This window comes from Engystomops pustulosus, chromosome 1 (genome assembly GCF_040894005.1).
Source record: "Engystomops pustulosus chromosome 1, aEngPut4.maternal, whole genome shotgun sequence".
Taxonomy (NCBI): domain Eukaryota; kingdom Metazoa; phylum Chordata; class Amphibia; order Anura; family Leptodactylidae; genus Engystomops; species Engystomops pustulosus.
In genome coordinates, this window is record NC_092411.1 from 33,386,970 (window position 1) to 33,414,724 (window position 27,755).

Consider the following 27,755-nt stretch of genomic DNA (forward strand, 5'->3'; position numbering starts at 1 on the left):
TAACTTGACTTTTTAAGTATTTTTTAATCTGTATATAATTTACAGCCATTTTGCCTGAATTATAGCATTCAATGATATTCTTTACATCACAAACATGGACCATAGTGAATGTTGAATTCTGTGTTTTCTTTGTCGTTATTGTAATCCTGTCTGATAACAAGATGATTGCTGCTGAGAAGTGATCTCTATAGAACAGGAAGTGCCATTATCTAATAAAGATACAAAGGCATGCCTTACTTATATGAACCCCCATATATTTTAGGGGCACGTTTTACTTTATGTTATGGGATAGGGGGAGCTGAGCAGATTATACATGGTGCTTTATCTTCAGGCATCATGTTATAGAGCAGGAAGAGCTGAGCAATAGTACATTGTTCTACAAGCAGGCAGCATGTTATAGAACAGAAGGAGCTAAGCAGATTGCATATTGTCCAGGTACATAACTACAGAGGTAGCAGCCATAGCAGCTGCTATGGGGCCCGCAGAGTCAGGGGGCCCCAGCAAAACAACAGAACTAGGGATCTCTCATCTCTAATTCCTCACTCCTACTTCCCCCATGTGGTCTGCAGCTACTAGGAGTGATCTGTGTAACTGTATAAATGTATATATCACTGCATAATTGTGTTTGTATAAATGTGTGTAAGAATGTTTAAAAGTTTGAATATATGAATATGTTATGGGACCCTTCCTCTCCTAGTTACGCTCCTGATAGTGTCGTATCTGCAGGCAGCATGTTATAAAGCAGAAGGAGCTGAACAGATTGTACATAGTGTCCTATCTGCAGGTAGCATGTCACAGATTAGAAGGAGCGGAACAGATTGTACATTTTCCTATCAGCAGGCAGCATGTTATAGAGCAGGAGGAGCTGAGCATATTGTACTTATATCAAACTGTGCAGCATTATCACACTTATAACTTTTATTGAAAGAAATGTACGACTTGTACAAACCTCTTTAAAGCACCACCAGAGCCCAGAGGTCTCATTGAGATAAAAATAAAAGTCAGTTTTATAGAGAACAAGCAGAATGATATCTCTAAATCATGCTATGAAGATTTGTAACCTCTACAATGCATTGGTGCTGCTTTGTAGGAGTTAATTTAAGTGGTAGATTTCCTTTAGTTATTGGGTAGAAAATATATAATGTTACCTGTCCCAAGGCAGATGGTGGATACTAGTGCCAATACGTAATACAGGGTCTTCCTAAAAGTATAAATATGAGTCAAGAAATTACAATAAGAGATACAGGCGGTCCCCTACTTAAGAACACTCGACTTACATACGACCCATAGTTACAAACGGACCTCTGGATATTGGTAATTTATTGTACTTTAGTCCTAGGCTACAATAATCAGCTGTAACAGTTATCACAGGTGTCTGTAATGAAGCTTTATTGTTAATCCTGGTTCTTACGACAACCCAACATTTTTAAAATCTAATTGTCACAGAGACCAAAAAAGTTCTGGCTGGGGTTACAATGATAAAATATACAGTTCCGACTTACATACAAATTCAACTTAAGAACAAACCTACAGACCCTATCTTGTATGTAACCCGGGACTGCCTGTACTAGAAAGCTGACGATAATAATACATAATTGATGAGCCATTTAGCTCCTAAAACAACCAAAGCCATAAAGCCTGGCAATGGACAATGGGACACTGTTTGTATCCTCTATACAGTGGACTCTGCACAGTACTGGGGCTTCTATTCTAAATGCAAACCATATTACAATTGTGAACAGAGCCTTACTCTTATAGAGCCAGCTTGTATGCCGTATTTTGCTTAAAGGTTTATTCCCATTTCAACAAATAAGATATTGCTGGATAAAGAAAAGTTATACACATTTTAAATATACTTTCTATATAAATTCCCCACGGTTTTCTAGATCTCTGCTTGCTGTCCTTCTATAGGAAGCTTCCATGTTTGCTTCCAGTGGACACAAATCTGACCACGGTCACACAGGTGCACGGCTCGTTATATCACACAGCTCTGATTACTCTCTATGATACTAATGAGCCGTGCACCTGTGTGACTATGGTCAGATTTCTATCCACTGGAAGTAAATATAGAAGTTTTTTATACATGACAGCAAGCAGAGATCTAGAAAAACGCGATGAATTGATACAGAAAGTATATTGGAAATGTATATTATTTTTCATCATACAAACAGTAACATTAATTTGCCGAAGTGGGAATATCCCTTTAAGTATTGAATAACAACTGTGGTTAAGCCTGATATTAAGTGTTATTTGGATGTAAGACAACATTTTATACCAAATCTACCTTTTATATAGGTAAAAAGAATTATGAAGCAGAGTTCTTTCTTACCTTTTGTCACACATCATCCAGTATTGAGCAGTAATGGGGGTGATGAATTCTCCAGCCGCTTCGGTTTCTGAAAAAATGTTGTCAAGAGATGAGACACTTTGCTGCGCTGTGGTCGTGTTTGTTTCTCCTTATCTAGAAGAAGAAGTCTCTATATCTGCTTCTCCATTACACATATAACTACGACGGGTACATCCCACACACTATAGCACATTGCACATATATAGCTTGAAGCCAACAGGTCCTCTTCTAAAATTCTGGTTTCACTGATAAGAATCTACAAATGATATGCACAGGAAGCACATGCACATCCATACCCCAGCTTGTCACAGCCCACACAGACGAGATTAAAGGGGCTTTCTGGGACTGGAATATTAGTAGAGAATTAGTTGTAGGTAAACCTGTGGATACTGAAGACTTATGTGCCCATTAAATTACAAAAAATATTTGGGGCTCACTGACCAGATGGGGAATTGTCTGAGGGATTTAGGGGGCAACGGAGCAGGTGTCTGGCATAGTGAGAGAAAAAGGAGAACAGCTTTATGTCTATAAATGATTCAGCTACATTGATAGCTTTGTAAATATAGGGGGATGTTTATTATCAAGTGTCTGAGGTAAAACTGTGCTAGTTGCCCATAGAAACCAATCAGAGCTCAGCTTTAATGTTACAAACAGCTGTGAGGAAATGAAAGCTGAGCTCTTATTGGTAGAACAGTTCTGCTCTAAAAGACTTGTGATAAATCTCCTCCTGTATGTATATATAATTTTGGGACACTGCATATATTTCATACTAATGTACTGTGATTGGTTCTGGTGCTGTATGAGGGTATTTTGGTCCATTTTGGCATCAGTGATAAAATCCAACACTGCCTCATCCCTCAAAGAGCCCCAAGCTGTGATGTCATAAGAGAAGGATGGATAGAAAGAATGGGGGTTATTTATCATTGGTTTTCCTTGATATTTTTGCCTTAATAAAGTCTCAAAAAAGTTGCATTGAGGTTTTTTTGGAACTTTTCAATGCTAAATAGTCTCACAGGGCTAATTCCAACACTTCATTAATCTGGTGTTAACATAGAACTACTGCTAGTGCAACACCGTGCAAAGCCAGATTCATGACTTGGAACTTTACTTTACTGGACCATGTGCTGCGATTTTTTTGTGCATTTTTAGAATTTTTGGGAACTTTGAAAAAAATGTATGTAGAGAAAGCCTGGTGCCCCCACACAAACACTTCTGCCCCTTTGTCCTGTTCATTACCATGGGTAAGCAGTATATACTCTTCCCCCACATGGAGAGTTTAATATGAGTTTTATTACTTACAAATGTCACAGCTGTCAACAAAAATGTTTACTTTGATAAGAAATATATATCATGGTATAAATAAGTATAGATTACTTGCATGACTGACTAGGCCTTTATACTAGTGAGTATTCTCAATATAAATGTACTTGAACACCTATCACAACACTAACTGTCGCTCAAGTGTTGCTAGGTAACCATGACCATTCCATTATGACATCACAGATGGGCTATTATGACATCATCACTCCCAACACTATAAAAGCAGCGGTCACAGGCCCAGGGTCTCAGTTGTCAGTGTTGGGCTCTAGAGATAGACACATACTGACCGCGCTCTACAATGTCTGGACCTGCTCTAGACAATGTTCAGGTGGAAGCACAACTACAGGGGATTCTTATCAACTATTTCCCTGACACTGTGCTTCCACTACCCGATGGCGTCATCAGCTTCACCTACCGGCTGGTAGTGGGGCTTGTAAAGGACTGCCAGACCAAATGCCAACAAGGTCTTATAACCTCTGGCTATATAGAGGATTTACAGCGCAACATTCGGGCGCTACTACAACAGGTAAAAAGCAGACTCTAAGCACAAAATGGATCATAATAGAAATGTATTTTTGATCTAAAACATATTAATTAGACCTAAATACTATTGTAGTTACAGATAGCAAACACACATTTTTAAATTTGAAATGATTTCCTCCAATCTGAGCTTTCTCTTTTCAGAATTTTCTTTTATATGAAACAATAACAGTAAACTTTTGATTTCCTTTTGTTCTATTTCAAAAGTATTAAAATATGAAATAATTTCCCTTAACTGTATGCAGTGCGCTCCTGAGCTCCCCCTGGTGGTGGCCTGCACCACAATGTTTGTAGTTAATATGCACCAGTTTTTTTTTGGTGCACTCAGTTTAACGGATACAGGACATAAATGTCGCAAGCAGTGTGAATGTGCACTGGGACGCCCCCTTAGGTGCACGGTATTGTATTGCGTTGTGCATATTGCAGCCATGACACTATACTGGCAGAAACACATCATAAATACATATGCAACCAGTTTGCCTATGTATTTATGTGCGGTCTCCGCTAGTATTCTGGCGCAAACTGCTTTATAATTGTGGCCCATTATATGTATATATACAACACTGTATATATATATAATTTTGGGACACTGCATATATTTCATACTAATGTATTGTGATTGGTTCTGGTGCTGTATGAGAGTATTTTGGTAAATTTTGGCATCAGTGATAAAATCCAACACTGCCTCATCCCTCAAAGAGCCCAAAGCTGTGATGTCATAAGAGAAGGATGGATAGAAAGAATGGGGGTTATTTATCATTGGTTTTCCTTGATGTTTTACATTAAAAAAGTCTCAAAAAAGTTGCATTGAGGTTTATTTGGAACTTTTCAATGCTAAAAGTCTCAAAGGGCTAATTCCAACACTTCATTAATCTGGCGTTAACATAGAACTACTGCTAGTGCAACACTGTGCAAAGCCAGATTCATGACTTGGAACTTTACTTTACTGGTCCATGTGCTGCGATTTTCTGTGCATTTTTGGAATTTTTGGGGACTTTTTAAAATAATGCCAGACAGAAAGTAGAGCATAAGAACATTTATTAAAAGGCCAAGGCTGCTTTAATGAATCTGATGGGCAGCAGAGCTCCAAAAAGTGATAAAGAACTGTCCCAAGGAGCAACCTAATGATAAATAAACCCCAATATGTGTATGTAATGGGGGGGGGGGAAGCAGGCTTTAACACTCTGGATCATAGCTCCTATATAACCATTGTGTATGTAGAGAAAGCCTGATGCCCCCATACAAACACTTCTGCCCCTTTGTCCAGTTTATTACCATGGGTATACTGTATATACTTTTCCCCCACATGGAGAGTTTAATATGAGCTTTATTACTTACAAATGTCACAGCTGTCAACAAAAATGTTTACTTTGATAAGAAATATATATCATGGTATAAATAAGTATAGATTACTTGCATGACTGACTAGGCCTTTATACTAATGAGTGTTCTCAATATAAATGTACTTGAACACCTATCACAACACTAACTGCCACTCAAGTGTTGCTAGGTAACCATGACCATTCCATTATGACATCACAGATGGGCTATTATGACATCATCACACCCAACACTATAAAAGCAGCGGTCACAGGCCCAGGGTCTCAGTTGTCAGTGTTGGGCTCTAGAGATAGACACATACTGACCGCGCTCTACAATGTCTGGACCTGCTCTAGACAATGTTCAGGTGGAAGCACAACTACAGGGGATTCTTATCAACTATTCCCCTGACACCGTGCTTCCACTACCCGATGGCGTCATCAGCTTCACCTACCGGCTGGTAGTGGGGCTTGTAAAGGACTGCCAGACCAAATGCCAACAAGGTCTTATAACCTCTGACTATATAGAGGATTTACAGCGCAACATCCGGGCGCTACTACAACAGGTAAAAAGCAGACTCTAAGCACAAAACTTATACACTATAATGGATCATAATAGAAATATATTTTGATCTAAAACATATTAATTAGACCTAAATACTATTGTAGTTACAGATAGCAAACACACATTTTTAAATCACTTCCTCCAATCTGAGCTTTCTCCTTTCATAATTTTCTTTTATATGAAACAATAACAGTAAACTTTTGATTTCCTTTTGTTCTATATCAAAAGTATTAAAATATTAAATAATTTCCCTTATCTGTATGCAGTGCGCTCCTGAGCTCCCCCTGGTGGTGGCCTGCACCACAATGTTTCTACTTAATATGTGTTTATACAGATGATTTTGATCACCAAAAATGTAACTTCTAGTAAAATGTTTTAGAAAGTTGATTTTTTGGAATATAAAAAATTACATTTTGATTTTGGATTTTGAACCTTGAACCAGCAGAACACAAGGTGGAAATTCCATAAACACTGTTGCAGCATCTAAGTTTTAGATGAAAGGGAAGAGCCTTTATCCATTACTCTATAAACGTTACCCTGGTAACAAAACAACTAACAGTAGCCACAAGACTTTCTATCGATATCGGCCTATTAAGTCATAGAAGTAGAAAATCGATTACATTAAAGAACACCTGTCATCAGGTCTGTGTCACTAGTCCTGTCACTACTACCTGTTGGAGCAGCTCACAAGGATCCCATCCCAGCCTTTATCTAGTTATTTCATACATTAATCATTGTAAAATCATCTATTTTTTATCATGTAAATGAGGCTGGTCACATGGTCAGAGGCAGTGATGTCACCCCTGTTACCCCTCCCCTCTCCTCCCCCTGCTCATGTCTGTGTGTAATGTATAGTAAAGCATTAGTGTGTGTATGTCATCTGCTGACATGCTGCATCCTCCTAATATACAGGTGAGAGACCCAGACATCAGCTACACATGAATCTGACATGTTCTGCTGTAACATGGCTGCCTGGAGCTGCTGTGTCTCTCCTAAACACACACACACACATGCACCATGTGGCGTGGCCACCAGCACCAGGAAGCACATCATTATACAGGCTCACATCATTATACAGGCTGTCAGTCATGCACTGGGGGTGTGGCTGTGCCTCCCACTCATGAATAGAGTGGACAGCTTGAATATGCTAATGCTTCATTGGACATTTCACAGGTCATTTGCATACAGCTTTAGGACCTCATTGATCAGGTTTACAGGCATGTAGAGGGACAATAAAGGGATAGAGGCAATGCTCTCTAATGGCAGTTTATGAAAATATATTTAGTTTAGGAGGGTTATTTTGCATGACGGGTTCTCTTTAAGATTATAATACTGAGAAGCAATATTGTTCAGAAACAGATATTGTTGCAATCTGAAACATGTCCTTCAATGTGCATTTTCTTATTACATGATTTTTCTTTTTAATGTGATATTTATAGGCTGAAGAAAGATTCCGTTTTGGAGATCTGGCCTTGATTAAAGAACTGGCCCAAAAAATTCTGGATGTAGTAGAACCCCTGGCCCATGACCTGGAGCACCAAGTAAGGATCCATTATATTCTATGCTATTTGTCTTTATATAATGTTCTTCTCCAGATTACCAGTCATATATCAGAACATCAGGTACAAGATCTTCATATTAATTGTATACATTGTAATTATTAGGAAAACCTAGAAGGTGACTCCATAGATGGGCAAAATCCAACCTCAGCATCCCCTGACCGTGATAGTAGTCAGCCAGGGCTAAACAGTGACCTGATTAGAGGTAAGTCGCTCATCCAATATCCTATTTACATGGTAGTTCAAATTATAGAAAAAACTTAGAGGTCTACTATACATATGCCTATATATATGTGGTAGATCATATAATTAACATTGACAACTTTTATAGAAGTTCTGCTTTGTCATTTACTTTATTGTATTGTTATGTTATATATGTAGTATTGATAAAGTCTCATACATTATGTTTCTTCATTATTTTATCACTAGAAACCACGGAACCTCCAAATTCTCAAAATGGAGAATGTGACCAAGCAGAGACCTCAGCATCTGCCAGTGTAAGTGTCATAGAGGGGTCTGGTTATAGGGTTTATATAAAGGTCTCCATTGTGTGATGTGCCATATCATCCACTAATACAGTGATATATTCCGGCTTCTATCACCTTCTCTATATCTGCTTATGTGTAAATCAGTAGTGACATAATATATAAGGGGCAAGTTTCTACATCTGGAGCTCATATTGTCTTACATCTTCTGTGTCTCACTGTCATCACTTATTCTTGTTTTAGGGTTTGATCAGATCATTGAAAGAGGAGAAAAAGCCTTGTAAGAGCGACTTCCGAACGGCTAAACTGATCAGCAGCGGAGCTTTTGGGTGAGCTTTATGTTGGTGTAATATACATTTTCCAGGATTCCTTATGCCTCTGTGCTCTGATTGTTCATATGAATTCATTGTAATCCATGGATTTTCCTTATTCCCAGGGCCGTCTACTTAGTGCGCCATAGAGAGACTCGCAAGATCTATGCTATGAAGAAAATGGACAGGCAGAAGCTCAACCCAAGAAGACTTGCCCGGGCCTACCTAGAGAGGGACATCTTAACATTTGCAAACTCTCCCTTTGTAGTCTCCATGTCCGGCTCTTTTGCGACTGAACTTCATCTGTGTATGGTCATGGAGTATGTAGGCGGTAAGACATATGTCTTAGATTTAGTTTCAACATATGTTGTATCTTCTATATATCCCTGTATGTGATATGTATTTCTCAGCCTATTTATTGTGTAACATGTCTGATCCCCCGCTATATACATCTCTCAATGATAATATCTACTTTCTGCTGTAGGAGGAGACTGCAGGAGTCTTCTAATGACCAGAAGACCGTTATCTGTCACCTTGGCCCGCATGTACTTTGCTGAAGTGGTTCTTGGGGTGGAATATCTCCATAGCTATGGTGTGGTGCACAGAGACCTGAAGCCTGAAAAGTAGGTGACCCTTGTACTATAATCAGTGGGAAGGACATTCCAGGTTGTAACCATACAGCCTATGGATTGTCAACTGGATCTAATCCCATCTTTTCTCTCACAGTCTCCTGATAACACCCACTGGACACATTAAAGTCACAGATGTTGGAGTATCAAAGCTTGGCCTTATGAGACCTGCATCTAACAAGCACAAAGCGTCCATTGAGGAGATCACCAGAGAGTTCCTCGATCATGAGGTCTGTTACACTTTATACAGCTTAATTTCTTCTTTACTGTTTAGATCTCATCTATTTCTCCATCTGTATTGTTATTTCTATTCCTCCTTATCTTTATTTTGTGTTGTTTCCAGGTCTGTGGCACCCCTTCTTACATCGCCCCAGAGGTCATCCTGAAGAAAGGCTATGGACGACCTGTAGACTGGTGGTCATTGGGGATCATCCTACATGAATTTATTGTAGGACATACACCATTCAGAGGAAACAACGTAAAGGAGATTTATAAGAGGACTGTCAATGGTGAGTGTAATAATCAGGGTGAAATGAAATGTAATTGTCATGTGTGATTGGATGTTTACAGTGGAACCATGGATTACGAACGTAATTTGTTCTCGGATTTTGCTTGTTATCCAATCTATATATCAAAGTAGGAATCCCAATAGGAAATCATTGAAGTAGACAATTTTTTCTACAACTGGAAAATTTTCATTTGTATTAGTATTTAGCCACATTATTTCTTCCATATTGTGTTATAAAATTTTTAGTAAGAGGGAGGGACATATCATTAGAGGATGTGGACGGTTCATGTGATCAAGGCCAGCTCCAGGTTTCAGTAGGCCCCTGGACGACAAAGCCTCAGTGGGCCCCTTTGCAGTGATCTCACATGGCAACATTAAAAATTCAGAAATTAAAACAGTCTTGTGTTTCCTAAAATATTCCCTAGTTTATAATACCAAACAGTCCACTCATGGTTATTTTATACAACACCCCCCTCAACTGTATTGTAAGGCACAAAACGATTTACTTTATACTAAAGTCCAGAGGTTTTATTTTTTTTATAATATTTTCTTTTATTTAAAATAGATGACTTAACTTGGGATCTTAACAACAACGCTCCACCCCCCGATGTCCAAGATATCATCAGTGATCTACTGATAAAGAATCCTGCGCACAGACTTGGGACAGGTAAAGCTTATAATAATGTGAATATCTGCGTATTACACCCAGCACTATGTGACCAGACATAAGGATCGTGTCCACGAGGATCAGCACTGAGAATATCCATAATATGACATCCACTGCGTATGATGATCTAATACTTCCCTTCATGTCAGATCTAATACGTCCTCACTTAACATTAATTCAATGTACAGATATGGATCAATCTCTGACATTGACTACATCATTGCTTTGTCTTCCATTTGTAGGAGGAGCAAATGAGATCAAGATTCATCCATTCCTGAGTGACTTAGATCTTGAGAACATTCTGAGTCAGAAGCCGGAGTATGTTCCTCGGCTTGCATCACCAATGGACACCAGCTGCTTTGACTGTAAGTAGAAAAACATCTCATCTAGACCAAACTGCTGTATGTCTTGTCTTCATTTATATGAGTTCAAATAATGATAAGATATAAAATGTTGGTCATGACGGTGACCATGCCGTATACTAACAATCTCCATATTCTTATGACTTGTAGCTCGCTCTTATAAACACCACCATATGGCTTCAGACGATGAGGAAGATGACAGTGAGGAAAAGAACCAACCAGAAATGGTGGAATCATCTCCAAGGCTTTCTGTAAGTGGCCAATTTTGATCAGCTACAAAATCATAAAATACAGAAAATAGATAAAATCTGTACTTTATAAGTTAAAAACTCTATATTTATGTATCTTCTATCTTCTCTTTCCCTTTGCTTATATAGTTATCTAGCAGTAAAGTGAACAATGAGGATCCTAAGTCCCCTCCAGGTTGTTCCCCTGGGGATAAAGAAATCTCAGAAATGTGAGTAGATTGTGGGGTTATTACTGGGACCTCCAGGATGATATATATGCAGGACAATGCAGTAAACTTAGCTGGATTTTCTTTTTACTTATAATTTCTACATTTTCCTATAAAACAGGCAGAAAGAATCTTCTTCTCCAAAAGCTGATGGAGACAATCAGGGACTCGATGCTAGAAGCAGTTTGCCATCCTTGTCCCCAGTGTCAGGTAGGTGCTGGTCTATGTACATCTTCTTATAGCAGAAGGTAGAAGGTATAATGTGACTGTGTAGATGGAGGCTCAGATATTCCCCCGGTTCTCTGTGTAATCTCCATCATACACATGGACATATATGTCCCTTTCAGAATCCAGGTTATAGTCTATAAGGTGCATTGGGCACTGTCCTTACCCTTCATATCTAAGATTTCCCAGTCCCTCCAGTGTAGTAGAGTCTAATTCTGACATTGGCTACATCATTGTTTTGTCAGAAGCCGGAGTATGTTCCTCAGTTTGCATCACCAATGGACAACAGCTGCTTTGATCGTAAGTAGTAAGACGTCTCATCTAGACCAAACTAATGTATGTCATGTTCTTATTTTATATGACAAGCAATCCCAATCATAACAATTTAAAAATTGTAGGTCATGTCGGTGACCATGCCTTATACCAGTGATAACAAACCTACAGCACAGGTGTCAGAGGTGGCTCTCAGAGCCCTCTCTATTGGCACCCAGGACATCACACCAGCACAGATTTTGCCCGATACTTCTTATAGCCTCTATTTGCAGTCCCTGGCCACGCAAGATGTGCCATGATCAGCGCTTTTTTAAAGGACACATCCTTAGCTGCCTGGGACTACAGGAAGAGCGAGGAGGTGCAGACAGGGCTGGGTTATCATTGGAGCTCCTGCTCTGGGACCTGCAATTCTTCCTGTTCAGGAGACTCTGGAAGGAGACTACAATGATACTGTGAATTTCTACTGCTTCTTTCTATTGTATTGCTGTCCTATGGATGCCAATATGATTGAAAGCTGTGACAGAGCAGGGAGCAATAAGTTACTGCTAAATTGCCATGTTTCCATTTTGCAATTAAATAAGTGGGTTTGGTTGTAATTTGGGCACTCAGTCTCTAAAAGATTCACCATCACTGCCTTATACTAATAATCTCCATATTCTTAGGACTTGTAGCTCGCTCTTATAACAACTGCCATATGGCTTCAGACGATGCGCAAGATGCAAGTGAGAAGAAGAACCAACCAGAAATGGTAGAATCATCTCCAAGGCTTTCTGTAAGTGACCAATCTATATCAGCTACAAAATCATAAAATACAGAAAATCTGCACTTTATAAATGTAAAACTCTATATTTATGTATCTTCTATCTTCTCTTTCCCTTTGCTTATATAGTTATCTAGCAGGAAGGTGAACAATGAGGATCCCAAGTCCCCTCCAGGTTGTTCCCCTGGGGATAAAGAAATCTCAGAAATGTGAGTAGATTGTGGGGTTATTACTGGGACCTCCAGGATGATATATATACAGGACAATGCAGTAAACTTAGCTGGATTTACTTTTTACTTATAATTTCAAAATTTTCCTATAAAACAGACAGAAAGAATCTTCTTCTCCAAAAGCTGATGGAGACAATCAGGGACTCGGTGCTATAAGCAGTTTGTCATCCTCGTCCCCATTGTCAGGTAGGTGCAGGTCTATGTACATCTTTGTATAGCAGATGGTAGAAGGTATAATGTGACTGTAGAGATGGAGGCTCAGATATTCCCCCGGTTCTCTGTGTACCGTATTTTTCGGACTATAAGTCACATAAAAAAATCCTTTGATTTTCTCGGAAATCAAAAGTGTGCCTTATACTCCAGTGCGCTTTATATATATGAACCACACTTACAGACAACAGCTTCCTTGAACTGTGCACAGGTTTGAATTACCACCTGCTGGTAATTCATCCTTATAATCAGGTGCACCTTATATATGAACCTAGACGTTTTAGCAGGCATTTATTGATGGTATGTCTTATAATCCGGTGCGCCTTATAGTCAGAAAAATACGGTAATCTCCATCATACACATGGACATATATGTCCCTTTCAGAATCCAGGTTATAGTCTATAAGGTGAATTGGGCACTGTCCTTACCCTTCATATCTAAGATTTTCCAGTCACTCTAGTGTAGTAGAGTCTAATTTTGACATTGGCTACATCATTGTTTTGTCTCCCCTTTCCAGTAGGAGCAATTGAGATCAAGATGCATCCATTCCTGAGTGACTTAGATCTTGAGAACATTCTGAGTCAGAAGCCGGAGTATGTTCCTCGGTTTGCATCACCAATGGACAACAGCTGCTTTGATCGTAAGTAGTAAGACGTCTCATCTAGACCAAACTACTGTATGTCATGTCCTTATTTTATATGCAATCAGTTCCAAGCATAAAAATTTATAAATTGTAGGTCATGTCGGTGACCATGCCTTAATCTCAGAAATGTGAGTAGATTGTGGGGTTATTACTGGGACCTCCAGGATGATATATATACAGGACAATGCAGTAAACTTAGCTGGATTTTCTTTTTACATATAATTTCCACATTTTCCTATAAAACAGGCAGAAAGAATCTTCTTCTCCAAAAGCTGATGGAGACAATCAGGGACTCGGTGCCATAAGCAGTTTGTCATCTTCGTCCACATTGTCAGGTAAGTGCAGGTCTATGTACATCTTCATATAGCAGATGGTAGAAGGTATAATGTGACTGTGTAGATGGAGGCTCAGATATTCCCCCGGTTCTCTGTGTAATCTCCATCATACACATGGACATATATGTCCCTTTCAGAATCCCAATTATAGCCTATAAGGTGCATTGGGCGCCGTCAGGGCCACTAGGAATTTTGGGGCCCCTCAATGGAAGATTTTTTGGGCCCCCCACCGGCGTCCAATCCTACATTGATTCATGACATTATACACAATTTTTTTGACCAAAACATTTTTGAGCCATGACAAGCTAGACAGGACCCTACTCTACTGCACATGCCCAATTAGTATATAGATAGCCCCTGCACGTGCCCACTCAGTATATAGATAGCGCCTGCACGTGCCAAGTCAGTATATAGATAGCGCCTGCACGTGCCCACTCAGTAAATAGATAGCGCCTGCACGTGCCCACTCAGTATATAGATAGCCCCTGCACGTGCCCACTCAGTATGTAGATAGCGCCTGCACGTGCCCACTCAGTATGTAGATAGCGCCTGCACGTGCCCAGTCAGTATATAGATAGCGCCTGCACGTGCCCACTCAGTATATAGATAGCGCCTGCACGTGCCCACTCAGTATATAGATAGCGCCTGCACGTGCCCACTCAGTATATAGACATCCCCACCAGTTCAAAATCAGCCACCCCAGTTCACAGTAGATGCCCCCTTTAATGAAATGTCCAGCCTAGATGCCCCCTTTAATGAAATGTCCTGCCAGATGACCCCCTTTAATGAAATGTCCTGCCAGATGCCCCCTTTAATTAAATGCCCTGCCAGATGCCCCCTTAAATGAAATGTCCTGCCAGGTTCCCCATTAATGAATTGTCCTGCCAGACGCCCCCTTTAATGAATGTCCTGCCAGACACCCTCTTTACACTAACCTTCCGGCTTCTTCTCCCTGGCCCTGCGGCTCCGTTTTCTCCTTGCGGCTCTGTCTTCTGCTCTCCTCGCCCGGGCGCATCAGCATGATGCGGCGGTGTCGTGGCAGCAGGACGTCATAGTGTTAGGGCCCGCATGTAACATACAATATGACATCATGCAGCTGTGACACCGCCGTGTCATACTGATGTGCCCAAGCCGGAAGAGCAGAAGACGGAGCTGCGGGGAGAAGAAGCCGGAAGGTGAGTATAAATTTTTTATTTTTTTTCATAGGGCCCGGGAATGGGGGTTTTAGTGGGTACTGTGAGTCCCTTGGGCTCCCCTTTTGATGGGAAAATGAGGAGGCCCTTGAACACAGTCCCACTAAACCCCACATGATTGCGGCCCTGGGCGTGGTCCTTATCCTTCAATATCTTCTAAGATAAAGTCTAATTCTCTGATGCAATGTCAGATTATCAGGGTTATAGATTGTCAGTTCAATAATTCCACAACAGAAATAAACATTGTAAATGTTGTAATTTATATAGTAATCATTTTTATACTTTCTGATCAGAATTTCCAACTCAGAAGAGAAGAAAATCTGCAGTAAATCTGAGAACACAAAAGAAAGAAGACAATACAGAAGAGAGAGGAAGCAGAGCCAGAGGTGAGTGACAGTAATCAGTGAGACTCCTTCATGTGGAGCAGATGTTTGCTGTCAGTGATGGGGACGGTCACATGTATAATGACAGTGACCCCTGGCCCCAGTATGGAGAAGATGCCTCTGTCGTCCTGCTACAGTGACAGCACAGTAGTATCCTGTAATATGGCGTCCATTACTTACATTATATCTTCTCTTCTCACAGGTTCTAGAATCCGCCGCTTGTTATCATCCTGCCGGCGTGGATTATCCAGGGCTGCCCGTGCCATTGGAGAAGGCTGCTTCTTTGCATGTAGTCGCCGTCACACCGATGACACCTAGACACATGGTGCACCCTGAGGTAAGTACTAGCTCTCTCATCCATTGACTGGTGATATATCTCCAGTTACTTGGAGTCAGTTTTGTGAGTAACTTATATGTGATATTATGCCGTTCCATGTTCAGCCATAATCAGTGATATTTCTTGTTTCTGTGGATTGCTGTTCCAGAGTGAGGTCTGAATGGACCACATTACTACAGGTCATCAGAATGGTGGCCACCATCTTAAGATCAGATGACCTTCACTCCAGCAAGAAGAGGCAGTTTCCGGGCTCGGTCTCTGCCATCACCTCTGGACATGGCTTTCTCCTACCGGATATGACTACTACCGGACATGTCTTTACCTACTGGATGTGACGCTCTGCAGTCAGATGACTTCACAGGACATCTTAGTTATCTGCTGCAGCTTGAGGCAGATTCCGGGCTCGGTCTCTGTCCTCATCTATAGGGCAGCACGGTGGCTCGGTGCTCAGCACTGTGGCCTTGCAGAATTGGAATCCTGGTGTTAAATTCTACCTAGGACAACATCTGCATGGAGTTTGCATGTTCTCCCCGTGTTTGCGTGGGTTTTCCCCGGGTACTCCGGTTTCCTCCCACATTCCAAAAACATTCAAGGGCTCATCATCATCAGGGCCCATTTAATAAAGAAGTTAGTGAATATTAACCCTTTAACCCCTTAAAACCGAGGCTCTTTTCCGTTTTTTCGTTTCCATTTCTTACTCCGCACCTTCAAAAATCTCTATATTTTTATCTGTACAAGTAGAGAGCTGTGTGAGGGATTGTTTTCTGCGTAACACATTGCACTTCATAGTGAATGTATTTAATATTCTATGCCGTGTATAGGGAAGCAGAAAGAAATGATGGAAAAAAGCATTTTGTACCATTTTCTTGTTGACTTGGACTTTTCATCTTTCACCCCAAATACCCCAAATGACATGTCTACTTTATTCTTTGGGACGGTATACTAAATGTTATAGGTTTTATCATGTCATACATTTACAAAACTTAAAACCTGTACAAAAAAAAAATGTTAATTTTGGGCTTGGATTTTACGGCTTTCACTGTGCTCTACTACTTTCTTTGTGTCGGTGTGATCACAAGGCTACCAAATTTGTATAGGTTTAATAATGTTTTCCTACATTTACCTTCTGTGCAAAAAAAAAAAATTCTTCATTTTGCCATCTTCTGGTGATAATAACTTTTTCATACTCACTGTCAGCCTTTTGATCACTTTTTATTGAACAAGGACCTCACAGCTGCCCATGCACCGCCAGGATTTAATGCTGGCAGCATTTATATGGTTAACACCCGGAGGGTTACCAGTGGTGTTATATGGTAATATGCAGCAAACCCCCATCTTGTATGGAGAGGGCTCAGTTCGTGAGCCCGCCCCATACACCTGCAGCTGCAGCACTATTTCTTTAAATGTGGGTAAGTTGTTAAGTTATATTGTTTTCAAATTGTTTAAAGGAAACCGACCATCAGATATCTATCTAACCGCACACTCCATTATAGAAGAAAAAATATTTTAGTGGATTTTTTCCATGTACATGAGCAAGGTTTCGGCTCCAAACAGCCTTTCTCAAGCTGAATAACAGTGATTGAGTGCAACTGTGGCCCCACTTCATTTCAGGGATCCACTACAGATAAGAGAAAGGAATGTATTTAGGGTCTCCGCGGCACCTCTAGCCCCAGGCAGAGGCAGTGATGTTCCCCTTTTGGGCCGCATACAATTTACTGGGGGGAGCAGCAGAGGAGGTACAGATCCGGCAGTCCGCGCGCTGGAGTTTCTGCAGCCGCCGCTCCTCCCCAGGGTACGGTACCTGCCGGATATGCACTGTGTTCCCCAGGCAGTGTTCACACAGAAGCAGTGAGATCCGGACTGCTCCCTGCTGGATACAGCGGGATACAGCAATGGCAGCAGCCACAGACACCTAGTGCACAGCACAGGCTGGCCAGGCGCCATCTGAAGACTGAGGAGCAGACGGACTAGGCCCGAGGAGAAGGAAGATCCCGAGACGAGATCATCGGCCAATCAGTCAGGAGGCTGCAGAGAGGATACATTTTCTGGTAAGTATATATATAACTGTATATATGTGTGTATATAATGTATGGTGTGTACATACTTTATGTATGTGCAGGGCCGGATCAAGGTTGGTTGGGGCCCCTGGGCGCAAAATCTGGTGGTGGCCCCCACATATGTTCCATCGGTACACATACTCCTTTTCACTATCCCCCTAGTAAAACAGCTACATACAGCCCCCTGCCCCCCCCGTAACACAGCTACATACAGCCGCCTTGCCCCCAGTAACACAGCTACATACAGCCGCCTCGCCCCCAGTAACACAGCTACATACAGCCGCCTCGACCCCAGTAACACAGCTACATACAGCCGCCTCCTCCCCAGTAACACAGCTACATACAGCCGCCTCGTCCCCAGTAACACTGCTACATGCATCCGCCTTGCCCCCCCCGTAACACAGCTACATACAGCCGCCTCACCCCCAGTAACACAGCTACATACAGCCGCCTCCTCCCCAGTAACACAGCTACATACAGCCGCCTCGTCCCCAGTAACACTGCTACATGCAGCCGCCTTGCCCCCCCCGTAACACAGCTACATACAGCCGCCTCACCCCCAGTAATACAGCTACATACAGCCGCCTCATCCCCAGTGACACAGCTACATACAGCCGCCTCATCCCAAGTAACACAGCTACATACAGCCGCCTCACCCCCAGTAACACAGCTATAACAAGCCCCAAAGCAAATAGCGAAGGGGCTGAGGACTGTAGGGGGTGGTTGCAAGCCTTCTAGTAGGCTGCTGGTGCTTGCCCCACTCCTCCTGTGTGAGGTCACCGGAGGTGGTGTTTGGGGACGGGTAAGGACGCGCCCGGTGGTTTTAAAAAGTTCAAGAGCACGTGGGGGGGGGGGGCTCTTTCCTTCTGCCCCCTGGACCGAAGAGGCGAGAAGTCAGAGACCCCTCTGGAAATACCCAGCATGTCTTCCCTAGAAGAACAAGTAATCCAGCAAGTGGCCATGCAGGGTTCAGCCTGGCTGGATACCCTCCTGCAGCACCGTGCTGCGGCGTTGGTTCAAGAAGCGGATGTCCCTGAAGAGGACACCCATCTCCCTGGATCGAAACCCCCTGCAGTGGCTTCCACCCTGGAGGGTACAGCCACCACTCCTGCCTGGCGGCCCACCACGCTGTCACCACCACGCTGTCACCACCACCCACCCAATGCTCCTCACCTCCTCCAGGATCTCCTCCACGTGCTCGCCGTGTCTCCGGTGCAGTGCCTGATGAGCAGCTGGCAGAAGATCAGGCCTTCCGTCCGTTTGAGCCCCGGATCTCCTGCATCAACCAGGAAGCGCGGCCATCAGGGGACACAAGCCTTTCCCCTCCGCGGCCATCTCCTCCTGGCTCTCCCTCATCCCGGCGAGCGGTGCCTTTGCATCCCACCGGCAGCCCCAGGCACTCCTCCTCTCAGCGCCACTGCCTCCCCCAGCACTCTCCTCGGCGCGGCAGGCTTCAGGCCTATGGCGCATACAGCCCTGGGCCTTACTCCAGGCCTCAGGCCTATTCCCCCTCAAACCCAGGGCACCGCATCAGGCACCGGTCCCACATGTTAGGCAGCCCCAGGCTCTGTTCCAGGCCTCAGGCCTACCACACTGCCAACCCCAGACCCCATACCAGGCATCAGGCCTGCTCCCCACCCAGGCCCCACAACAGGCCTCAGGCCTACTCCCCAGCCAGCCCCAGGCCCCATACTAGGTCTTGGGCCTACTCCCCAGCCAGCCCCAGGCCCTCCCCCTCCCTGTTACATACCCCCCACCAACACAGCAGCCGCCAGCAGCACTATCCCCAGCCTGCGTCCAGGCTCTCTCCTTCCCCCCACCATGCCCCCCGGCCCAGCCAACATTCCAGTCCGGGATCCCTGGGCAGGTCCCCTTCCCTCCTCCTCTCCTATTCCCCAGAGTCCTCTCTGCATACCCTTGATGCGGTAGAGACCTCTATCCCCACGGTGCACCACAGAGACAGGAGCCACAGATCCCCGTCCTACGAACAGCAACGTCACAGCAGAATGGACTCATGAGGCCATACCGCAGGCGGGCTGCCGATACTGCGGCTCTGAGCTCCTCTCACCAGGCCGCAGCCGCCATCATCATCACGGAGGATGTCGCAGAGACAACAGCCCATCGTCACCGGGTTCCAGTGGCCGCGAGGCGGCGCACTCACACGCCCGCACCTGTCACCGAGACTACCGACAACGCCGCAGAGACTCCCCTCACCGCCTGACCAAGCGCTCTAGGCGGACATCGGTGCATCCAACAACCCACCAGGAATCCGTAAACAGATCATCAGCACATCTACAGCCATTGCGGTCCCAGACATCATCCCCTCATGGCAGCCAAGGCTCTCAAGCGCCACCTCGCAGTTCTGACATCATCCAGCCGCAACCACCTTGACGCTCCGCTTCAGCTTCTGAACATCACCAACCATCTGAACAGGACAAAGCACAGTCTTCTCATCAGGACACGTCAGCTCCACCAGCGAAGACTTCATCGGGTGAGTTCAGTGGCCTCCCCTCGTGGTCGGCCACTACCTCATCACACAAAAACACAGAGGTCATCACATCCATTAGATCACTACTCACACAATTAGAAGGCAGTCAGGTTACACCTGTGGGCGTAGGGAATTTAGCTAACGCAGGACAGGGTAACACATTTAGGGACACCATGTTCTGTAGAGTAGCTCCCCTAGGTACTTATGTCCCCGAAGAGACAAAAGAAAAAATTAGAAAGGGCGAGTACATTGACATATGGTTGCTCCTTAATGTCGACCACGTTACTGTTGATAAGGAGCAATCCTATGAGAAAGAGTCAGAGAAGAAGATGAGGGTGTCCAAGACTTTCCATAACTGGCTGCAGGCTTTTGCGGTTTTTGGTTCCATAATTACGCAAAACTACTCCAGCCTCAGCCCCGGACCTATTTGTATACATGGACACCACCATGAATGCATTTATGCTTCATGGTGGTGCCGCTTGGTGGAGGTATGACGAAGAGTTTCGACGCAGCCTCAACCCGCACATCGGTTGGGCTTCAAAAGCTACCGATACGTGGATCCAAATGATCCTTGCTCAGCGCCCTCAACACACCTTTCAGGGAACCACCGCAGAGGCAGCTCAGCAGCCCACCTCTGCGGTGCACAAGCCCACCGGAGCATGCTGGCTCTACAGTGAGGGTCACTGCAGATTCTTCTCCTCATGCAAGTTTAGGCACAAGTGTTCGATCTGCAGAGGCAATCATTCTGCCCTTAAATGCTTCAGCCGTAATAAGCGAACCGACCCCACCGAATCGGAGAACACCAGTAAACGCCAACAGGTTAAGTCACTGGCTAAGATTGCATCCAAAGAAACTGGAGGCACACCTGCTTGAGGATGGTTTCCGTCATAGTTTTTATATCCCCCAGCAGCCAACCACAATGTTGGTTAAATGCCATATTTTAATTTCGTTCAATCCAGTATTAACACTGGAGAAGGTCGAGAAAGAGGTTTCCCTAGGTAGGATGGCCGGCCCCCTTTTAGAACCGCCAGGCTTAGTTCCCAAACGGAGCACGGAAAGTTCAGATTAATTGACCACCTGTCTTTTCCCAAGGGTCCCTCGGTCAATGACGCTATATAAAAGGAGGATGCGGCGGTTACGCACGTGTCCTTTGATAGGGCGGTTGACTTACTGCTGGGTAAGAGAGAAAGATGGAAGTGTCCAAAAGTTTCCATAACTAGCTGCAAGCTTTTGCGGTTTCGGTCCCTGATTTTGGGTAAATGCAGTAACTTAAAGTCGGTAAAGGATAATCCTGGGTAGCACAGTAGGCACATCTCACCCCGGAAAACTAGTCCCTTGAAGGAAGTCTAGCGGATTTTGCAGGTATTTCTTCGAGTAGGTAATGGGTCAGGCATCCTATTCACAGCAGCTATAAAGAGAGCAAGGAAAGTCCTGATTATCAAAAATACATGGTGTCCCTGGGGAGAGTGGCATTTAGGCATGAGAATCCCATCTCTTATTATGCTACGGGGCCATCTCAATTCCATTGAGGTGAATATTTTCCTTCTCGGCCTGCAGGAGCTGGCTGAGAAGACCATGGCCTTGGTCCGTGTGGGGGGTCGCAGCCGGCGTTATGAGGGAGGAGGCTGCTCCGTGGCGGAAGTTACACAGGCCCTATGGCGCTGGAAGATGCCCACATGCCGGCTGCAGTGCCGCAGCCGCCATTTCGGGAGAAGTTGGTTCTCAAGATTTTGAAGATGCCAAGCGGGCCTAGCAAGTTGTGAAATGTTTTAATTTATAACGTTATTTAATAATTTATCTTTTTTTTTTTTTTTTAAGAATTTTTATTTTACGCAATTTTCTTTACATAAAAAATATAATCACATACACAATTGTATTCTTTACATGGTTGGCAAGTTACATCATTCATAATTACAATCGTGATTATTTAATATTTTCCATTACCAATACCCACCCCTACCCTCCCCTTCCCCAAGTGGTTGACGCTAAACAGATTAAGAGATTACACATATAGTTGGAACTACATATATAATTGAAGCTCTTCGGTATGATGGTAAAGATGCTCCTAGATCTTTGGTTTTTAGCATTTCATATAACACATGTTTTTTTTTTTTTTTTTTATAACTGTTTTCTTTCGTTTATTTTATACCTGGTCTTTCAAACCATACTTTCCTTATTTTTTCGGATTCCAAGCTTTTACCTCTTCCCTCCTGTTGTTCAGCGTATAATAATAAGTCCATTCTACTTTTCCACTCCTGCAATTTGGGGGTTCCTTTACTTTTCCATTTAAATAAAATTACTTTTCTAGCTAATAATAAGCCCTTCATTACGTACATCACTGTGTCCGGGGTGCCTATCACTCCCATTTTTGATCCCAGAATACATACACTTTCTATTGTCGGGATGTTACAATTAAATATTGTCTCTAGTCTTCCTATAACTTCACTCCAATATATATGTAGTTTCGGGCACCGCCAGAGCATATGTATCAGATCTGCATCAAACAGATTACATTTTGGGCATTTTTCTTCTTTATTATTTTTTTTTAAATGATTTAGTCGCTTTGGCGTATAATGAACACCATGTAATATGAATATCTGCGAAATTATATGAGACATATTTTTAGTACTGCATTTAACCATTGCAAGAGCATCAACCCATATTTCAATGGATAATTCTGGAATCTCTTTTTTCCATTGCGTATATCTCTCTTTGACCGGGGGCGAAGTTTGATTTCCCATGAGTGATTTATATACACGTGCCATTAGACCTTTTCTATTTACTTCACGATTTAAGCAGAACTTTAGTGGATGATCTTCTAAGGTGGGTTTTTCCCTATTAGAAAATTCTTTATAAGCACTACTAAGTTGTATGTAGGCATACCAGTCTCTTATATTTAAATTAAACTCTGCAGTCAGATCTTCAAAGGATTTTAATGCTCCTTGTTTCAATACTTGACTGTGGAACAGGACCCCTTTCCCAATCCAGAATTTAGCATATTCTTGTGGTTTTAAAATTTCTTTTTGTGAAACCCCACAAAGGTGATATATCCAAGTAACCCTTGTATTGCATCTTATCCTTAGTTCTTTCCCATACCCATTGCATTAATCTTAATATAGGATATTGTGATTTAAATTCTTTATTCCTGAAAACCCCCGTTTCTAATAGTGACCATGTGTTGTAAATCTCCAAGATTTTGTGTTTTCCCCTTATTATATGTTTTATCAGAAAAGTGTCGTTATCTAGTAAATTTTGCCACTGTGCTGCTATAAAATATGATGATAAGTCCGGAAGAGCTAGTCCTCCTTTGTCTGTTTGTGGGTATAATTTCTCTAAAGCTATACGTGCTCTATTCCCATCCCATACAAGTTCCCTTAATAGTGCATTCATTATTTTACTATATTTGTTTGGTATAACTACTGGACTGTTTTGATACTTAAAAAGGATTTGGGGCAAAATAATCATCTTAAATAAAACTAATCTGGCTGCCATGGGTAAATTCATTTTTCTCCATACTAATACTTTCTGTCTTATTTTGTGAATCAAAGGGTGAATATTAAGAGAGATATAATCATCTAGGTTTTTACTTACTATTACCCCCAAATATCTCATGTTCTCAACTACGGGAAGTTGGTCGACCGTTTTACCGAGGGAGCTGTCTAGGCTCAAGCATGCAGATTTGTTCCAGTTGATACGAATGCCCGATAAATTGCCATGTTTTTTTTATTAACGTGATAATCTCTTTTATACCTTCTCCCCCATTATCTAGGTATATCAGCATATCATCTGCGTACAATTGGACCTTTAATTCTCTACCACCCCACTTAAATCCTTTTATTTGGTTGGAGGATCTTATTGCACATGCTAGGGGTTCTAGTGCTAATGCGAATAATAGTGGGGAGAGGGGCATCCCTGTCTCGTGCCCCTTTGTAACCGCCATGATGCTGAAGCTCTCCCATTTACGCTCACTCTTGCTGATACCCCACTATAGAGAATCTTCACCCAGTTAATGAACTGGGGTCCAAAACCCATTCTTTCTAGAGTGAGCCAAATGAAGTCCCACTCGACACGGTCAAATGCTTTGACCGCGTCGAGCGCGACCACCACTCGCTCCCCCACTGAGTCGCTCGGTGTTTGAATGCTCCACCATAGACGCAGAATGTTGTCCCGGACCGACCTCCCCGGCATGAACCCCGACTGATCATCATGTACTATTGTTCTGACTACTTTCAGTAGCCTTGTTGCTAAAATTTTTGCTAATAGCTTATAGTCGGTGTTCAGCAGGGAGATCGGTCAGTAGGCGTCCAGGTCCAGTGGGTCCTTTCCATCCTTACGGATTAAAATGATAATTGCCTCTCTCATGGATTCTGGTAATTGGCCCTTAAAAAATGAGTGGTTATAAACCCTCAGCAATAGGGGTAATAGAACTTCAGCATATTGATTTATTACCTCCGTCGGAATCCCGTCTATGCCCACCGCTTTACCCTTTGGCATGTTTCTGAGAGCGTCTGATAATTCTTCTAACGTGATTGGCTGGTCTAATGAATTTACTTCCTCACGGGACAGCTGGGGGATCGTTATTCCCATCAAGCTTTCTTTGATTTCCTCTAGATCGTTTCCTCTTTCCGAGGTGTAAAGAGATTCAAAAAACTGTTTAAATTCTTCCCGGATTTCTTCCTGAGATGTGACTAATGTGCCCTGTTTTCCTCCAATTGCCCTAATGGTATTATTCCCATCTTGTCTTTTCACCAGGTTCGCCAATCTCTTCGTTGAGATATATTGCCCTAAGATTGATTTCTGATTTTGGATTGCATTGTCCCTAACAGCTTTTTCTGTGCAGTATCTTTCCAGACAATGCTGTGCCTCCAACCAAATCTTTTTATTCTCATCTGTGGGGTTATCGATATATTCCCTTTCCAGGGCTATAGTTCTCTCTTGGACTTCTTCCAGATTTTTTTTTTCCCTTTTTTAAAGCGGCTGATCTGGTCCTTCACCAGTCCTCTCAAATATGCTTTTAAGGCATCCCAAACAATACCAATATCTTGAGAATCTATATTCTGTTCCACAAAGAATTGTATATTTATAAGCACATCTTGGTTGTTTTTTACCAGGTCAAACCAAAAGGGTTTGATCTTGTAAAACACCAGGCCAGCCACTTTACTTTCCCTCACTGTGAACCAAATTGGTAGATGGTCAGAGAGACCTCTTGCTCCCATATCAATTTTTTCCGTTAGTTCACTTCCTGTCTCATTCCCCAGTGTGAGATCGATTCTAGATAGAGAATTTGAAGACTTTGAGTAGCATGTATAGGCCTTTCTCCTCGGATTTCTTTCCCTCCATATGTCTAAGAGACCCAATTCTGTCATCATTCTACCGAATACCGTGATTGCCTCGGTGGGAGATCGGTTATTTCTATCCAGCCCTTCATTATATACGTGATTAAAATCTCCCATCCAGAAGACGGGGGCATTATCAAACGTTTCAACTTTTTTGGCTATCTTAACTAGAACTTCCAGTCGATCCGTTGGCGGGAGATATAGGCCTACTAGTACTAATCTTATTCCATTTAATATGGCGTGTAGAATAATGTACCTACCAAAGGGATCTATTTTGACATCCAGTTCCCGGAAATACATCTTTTTATGGATCAAAATGCTCACACCACGAGCGTACGAGGAGAAGGTTGAATTATAATATCGGCTAATCCAGGCCTTACTTAGAGTTTTGCATGTGTCCGTTACTAGATGTGTTTCCTGAAAGCAGATCACCTCTGGGCCATATGACCCGCACAAATCAAAGATTGCCTTTCTTTTTAATTTGTCATTTAGCCCCCTCACATTCCAAGAGATGATTTTAATCATAATTACCAGTAAATTGAATTATTCCAATCCCATGTTTCCCAAAGTGTAGTTTTATCGTCAACCACTTAATCCCACCCCTTCCCCACCTTTCCCTAAACCCCTGTCCAGGGTTGATCATCCCTAGACTCTTCCTGGAGCATTTTCAGCGCCAGAGTGAAACTACCAGTACAATAATTTAAAATTTTCAAAACTTTCTCTATCCACTCATTTACCTCCTCCGCATTTTCAAAAAAATTAGTCTTATCCTCATACACAATTTTTAATTTTGCTGGATACATTAATGAGTAGACTATCCCTTTCTCCCGTAACCTTTTTTTAATACCCGTGAAACTCATTCTTTTTTTTTGGATATCTTGCGGATAATCTGGGAAAATCATAATTGGGTTGTTGTTGTATTGTAATGGGGGTAAAGATCTTATGCTTCTCAATATATTATCTCTGTCTCTTGGGGAGAGGAGTCTCACCAGAATATTCCTTGATCTGCCTCTTATAGGGGGGGGGGGGGGGTCTGGTTGGTATACGGTGTGCCCTATCGACCATAAACATTTTTGTGCGAGCCCCTCTGGAAAGGTAGATTCTAGCCAGCCTGACACAAATTTGACCATATCGCTCCCCTTCGATCCCTCCGGAAACCCCACTATACGCAAATTATTTCTCCTTGAACGATTTTCAAGGTCCAACACCTTCTCTTTTAAGTTCTGTTCAGCTTTTCCCATATTTTTAATTTTTGTGTTTAACATCTCAATCTTCCACAACTCCTACTCTTAATTCTGCTTCGTCAATGCGTGTTTTAAGTTGGTGTATATCTTCTCTAGCAGAAGTTATTTCTGTTTTTACGATCCCAACTTCTTTTAGAACATTCCCCACCGCTAAGAGACATTGTGTAATTTGCGATGAAATTTCTTTAAGGGAAAGCTCTGGCTCAATGTTGTCCCTTTCTTCACTACTGTCATCAATGTTGGGGACCACTACATCACCTTCCGTACACCCATATGTCTCCAAGGACCCCTTGGTTTTTTCTCCGCTCTTTTTAGCCTTGTTTTGTGAGGAGTTAGGTGACTGTAAAAAGCTATCTATTTTCCCCTCTTTTCTTTTCTTTTCCCCCGGGGATAACCCCACATCTGAGGTTCTAGACTTAGGGACATTCTTCGCTGCTTTTCTATTAGCCATAATTAGTTATTTATGGGATAAAGAGGGCGCTTGAATATGGTTCTTCACACAATCTATGATAGGCAATATACTAGTATGGGCAGCGTAACATCCACTCTAGTCACATAAAGAGTTGTAGTTTGCATAAATTTTCAGCATACATATAGAAAAACTGATGTGGTAGTCTAATGGTTACCTCAGATTGTACACCGTGACAAGAAGAGCATTTTAAATACCATTATCCACACAATTTATAATAGACAGTGTAAATAGCGTAAATTCGCTTGACATGCGGTCTAGCAAGAAGAGTTATAGTTTACACAAGTTTTTTTTTTTTTTCCCTCCAAGCGGGTAAGAGGAACTGATATGGTGATAAAACGGTGACCTCAGTTAATACGCCGTGTTAGTCACACACTGACTTCAGATTTCAGAGAGAACAGTTAGTCACCTGTCAATACCTAGGGTATACACTACCACATGGGACTAAAAGATTAGTAGCCGGATATATATCAGTCACACACTATTAGTATGTCCAGGTTAGTTGA

At 42.6% G+C, this 27,755-nt stretch overlaps 1 protein-coding gene and 1 long non-coding RNA gene across 2 annotated transcripts; one reads left to right on the forward strand and one right to left on the reverse strand.

The window, feature by feature from the left end:
- Positions 1–1,147: 1,147 nt before the first annotated feature.
- LOC140069773 (uncharacterized) lies at positions 1,148–2,946 on the reverse strand. Its single transcript, XR_011848856.1, has 3 exons — positions 2,789–2,946; positions 2,330–2,396; positions 1,148–1,201 (listed from the first exon to the last, which is right to left on the reverse strand). It is a non-coding gene; the product is annotated as an uncharacterized lncRNA (long non-coding RNA).
- Positions 2,947–5,864: 2,918 nt separating this feature from the next.
- Positions 5,865–13,893, forward strand: LOC140121118 (microtubule-associated serine/threonine-protein kinase 1-like). Its single transcript, XM_072140786.1, has 19 exons — positions 5,865–6,092; positions 7,531–7,632; positions 7,687–7,713; positions 7,756–7,855; positions 8,080–8,147; positions 8,379–8,464; positions 8,572–8,777; positions 8,931–9,069; positions 9,173–9,305; positions 9,419–9,584; positions 10,149–10,250; positions 10,493–10,615; positions 10,763–10,863; positions 12,454–12,533; positions 12,652–12,740; positions 13,282–13,404; positions 13,502–13,535; positions 13,654–13,742; positions 13,880–13,893. Exons 1-19 carry the CDS (start codon positions 5,865–5,867, stop codon positions 13,891–13,893), a joined length of 2,010 nt encoding a protein of 669 aa, XP_071996887.1.
- The last annotated feature ends 13,862 nt before the right edge of the window (positions 13,894–27,755 follow it).

Coding starts and splice junctions, on each gene's coding strand:
- LOC140121118 (XM_072140786.1), top strand. CDS start 5,865: ATGTCTGGACCTGCTCTAGACAATGTTCAGGTGGAAGCACAACTACAG. Junction 6,093..7,530: donor TCCGGGCGCTACTACAACAG/GTAAAAAGCAGA, acceptor TGATATTTATAG/GCTGAAGAAAGATTCCGTTT. Junction 10,864..12,453: donor AATCATCTCCAAGGCTTTCT/GTAAGTGGCCAA, acceptor TTGCTTATATAG/TTATCTAGCAGGAAGGTGAA.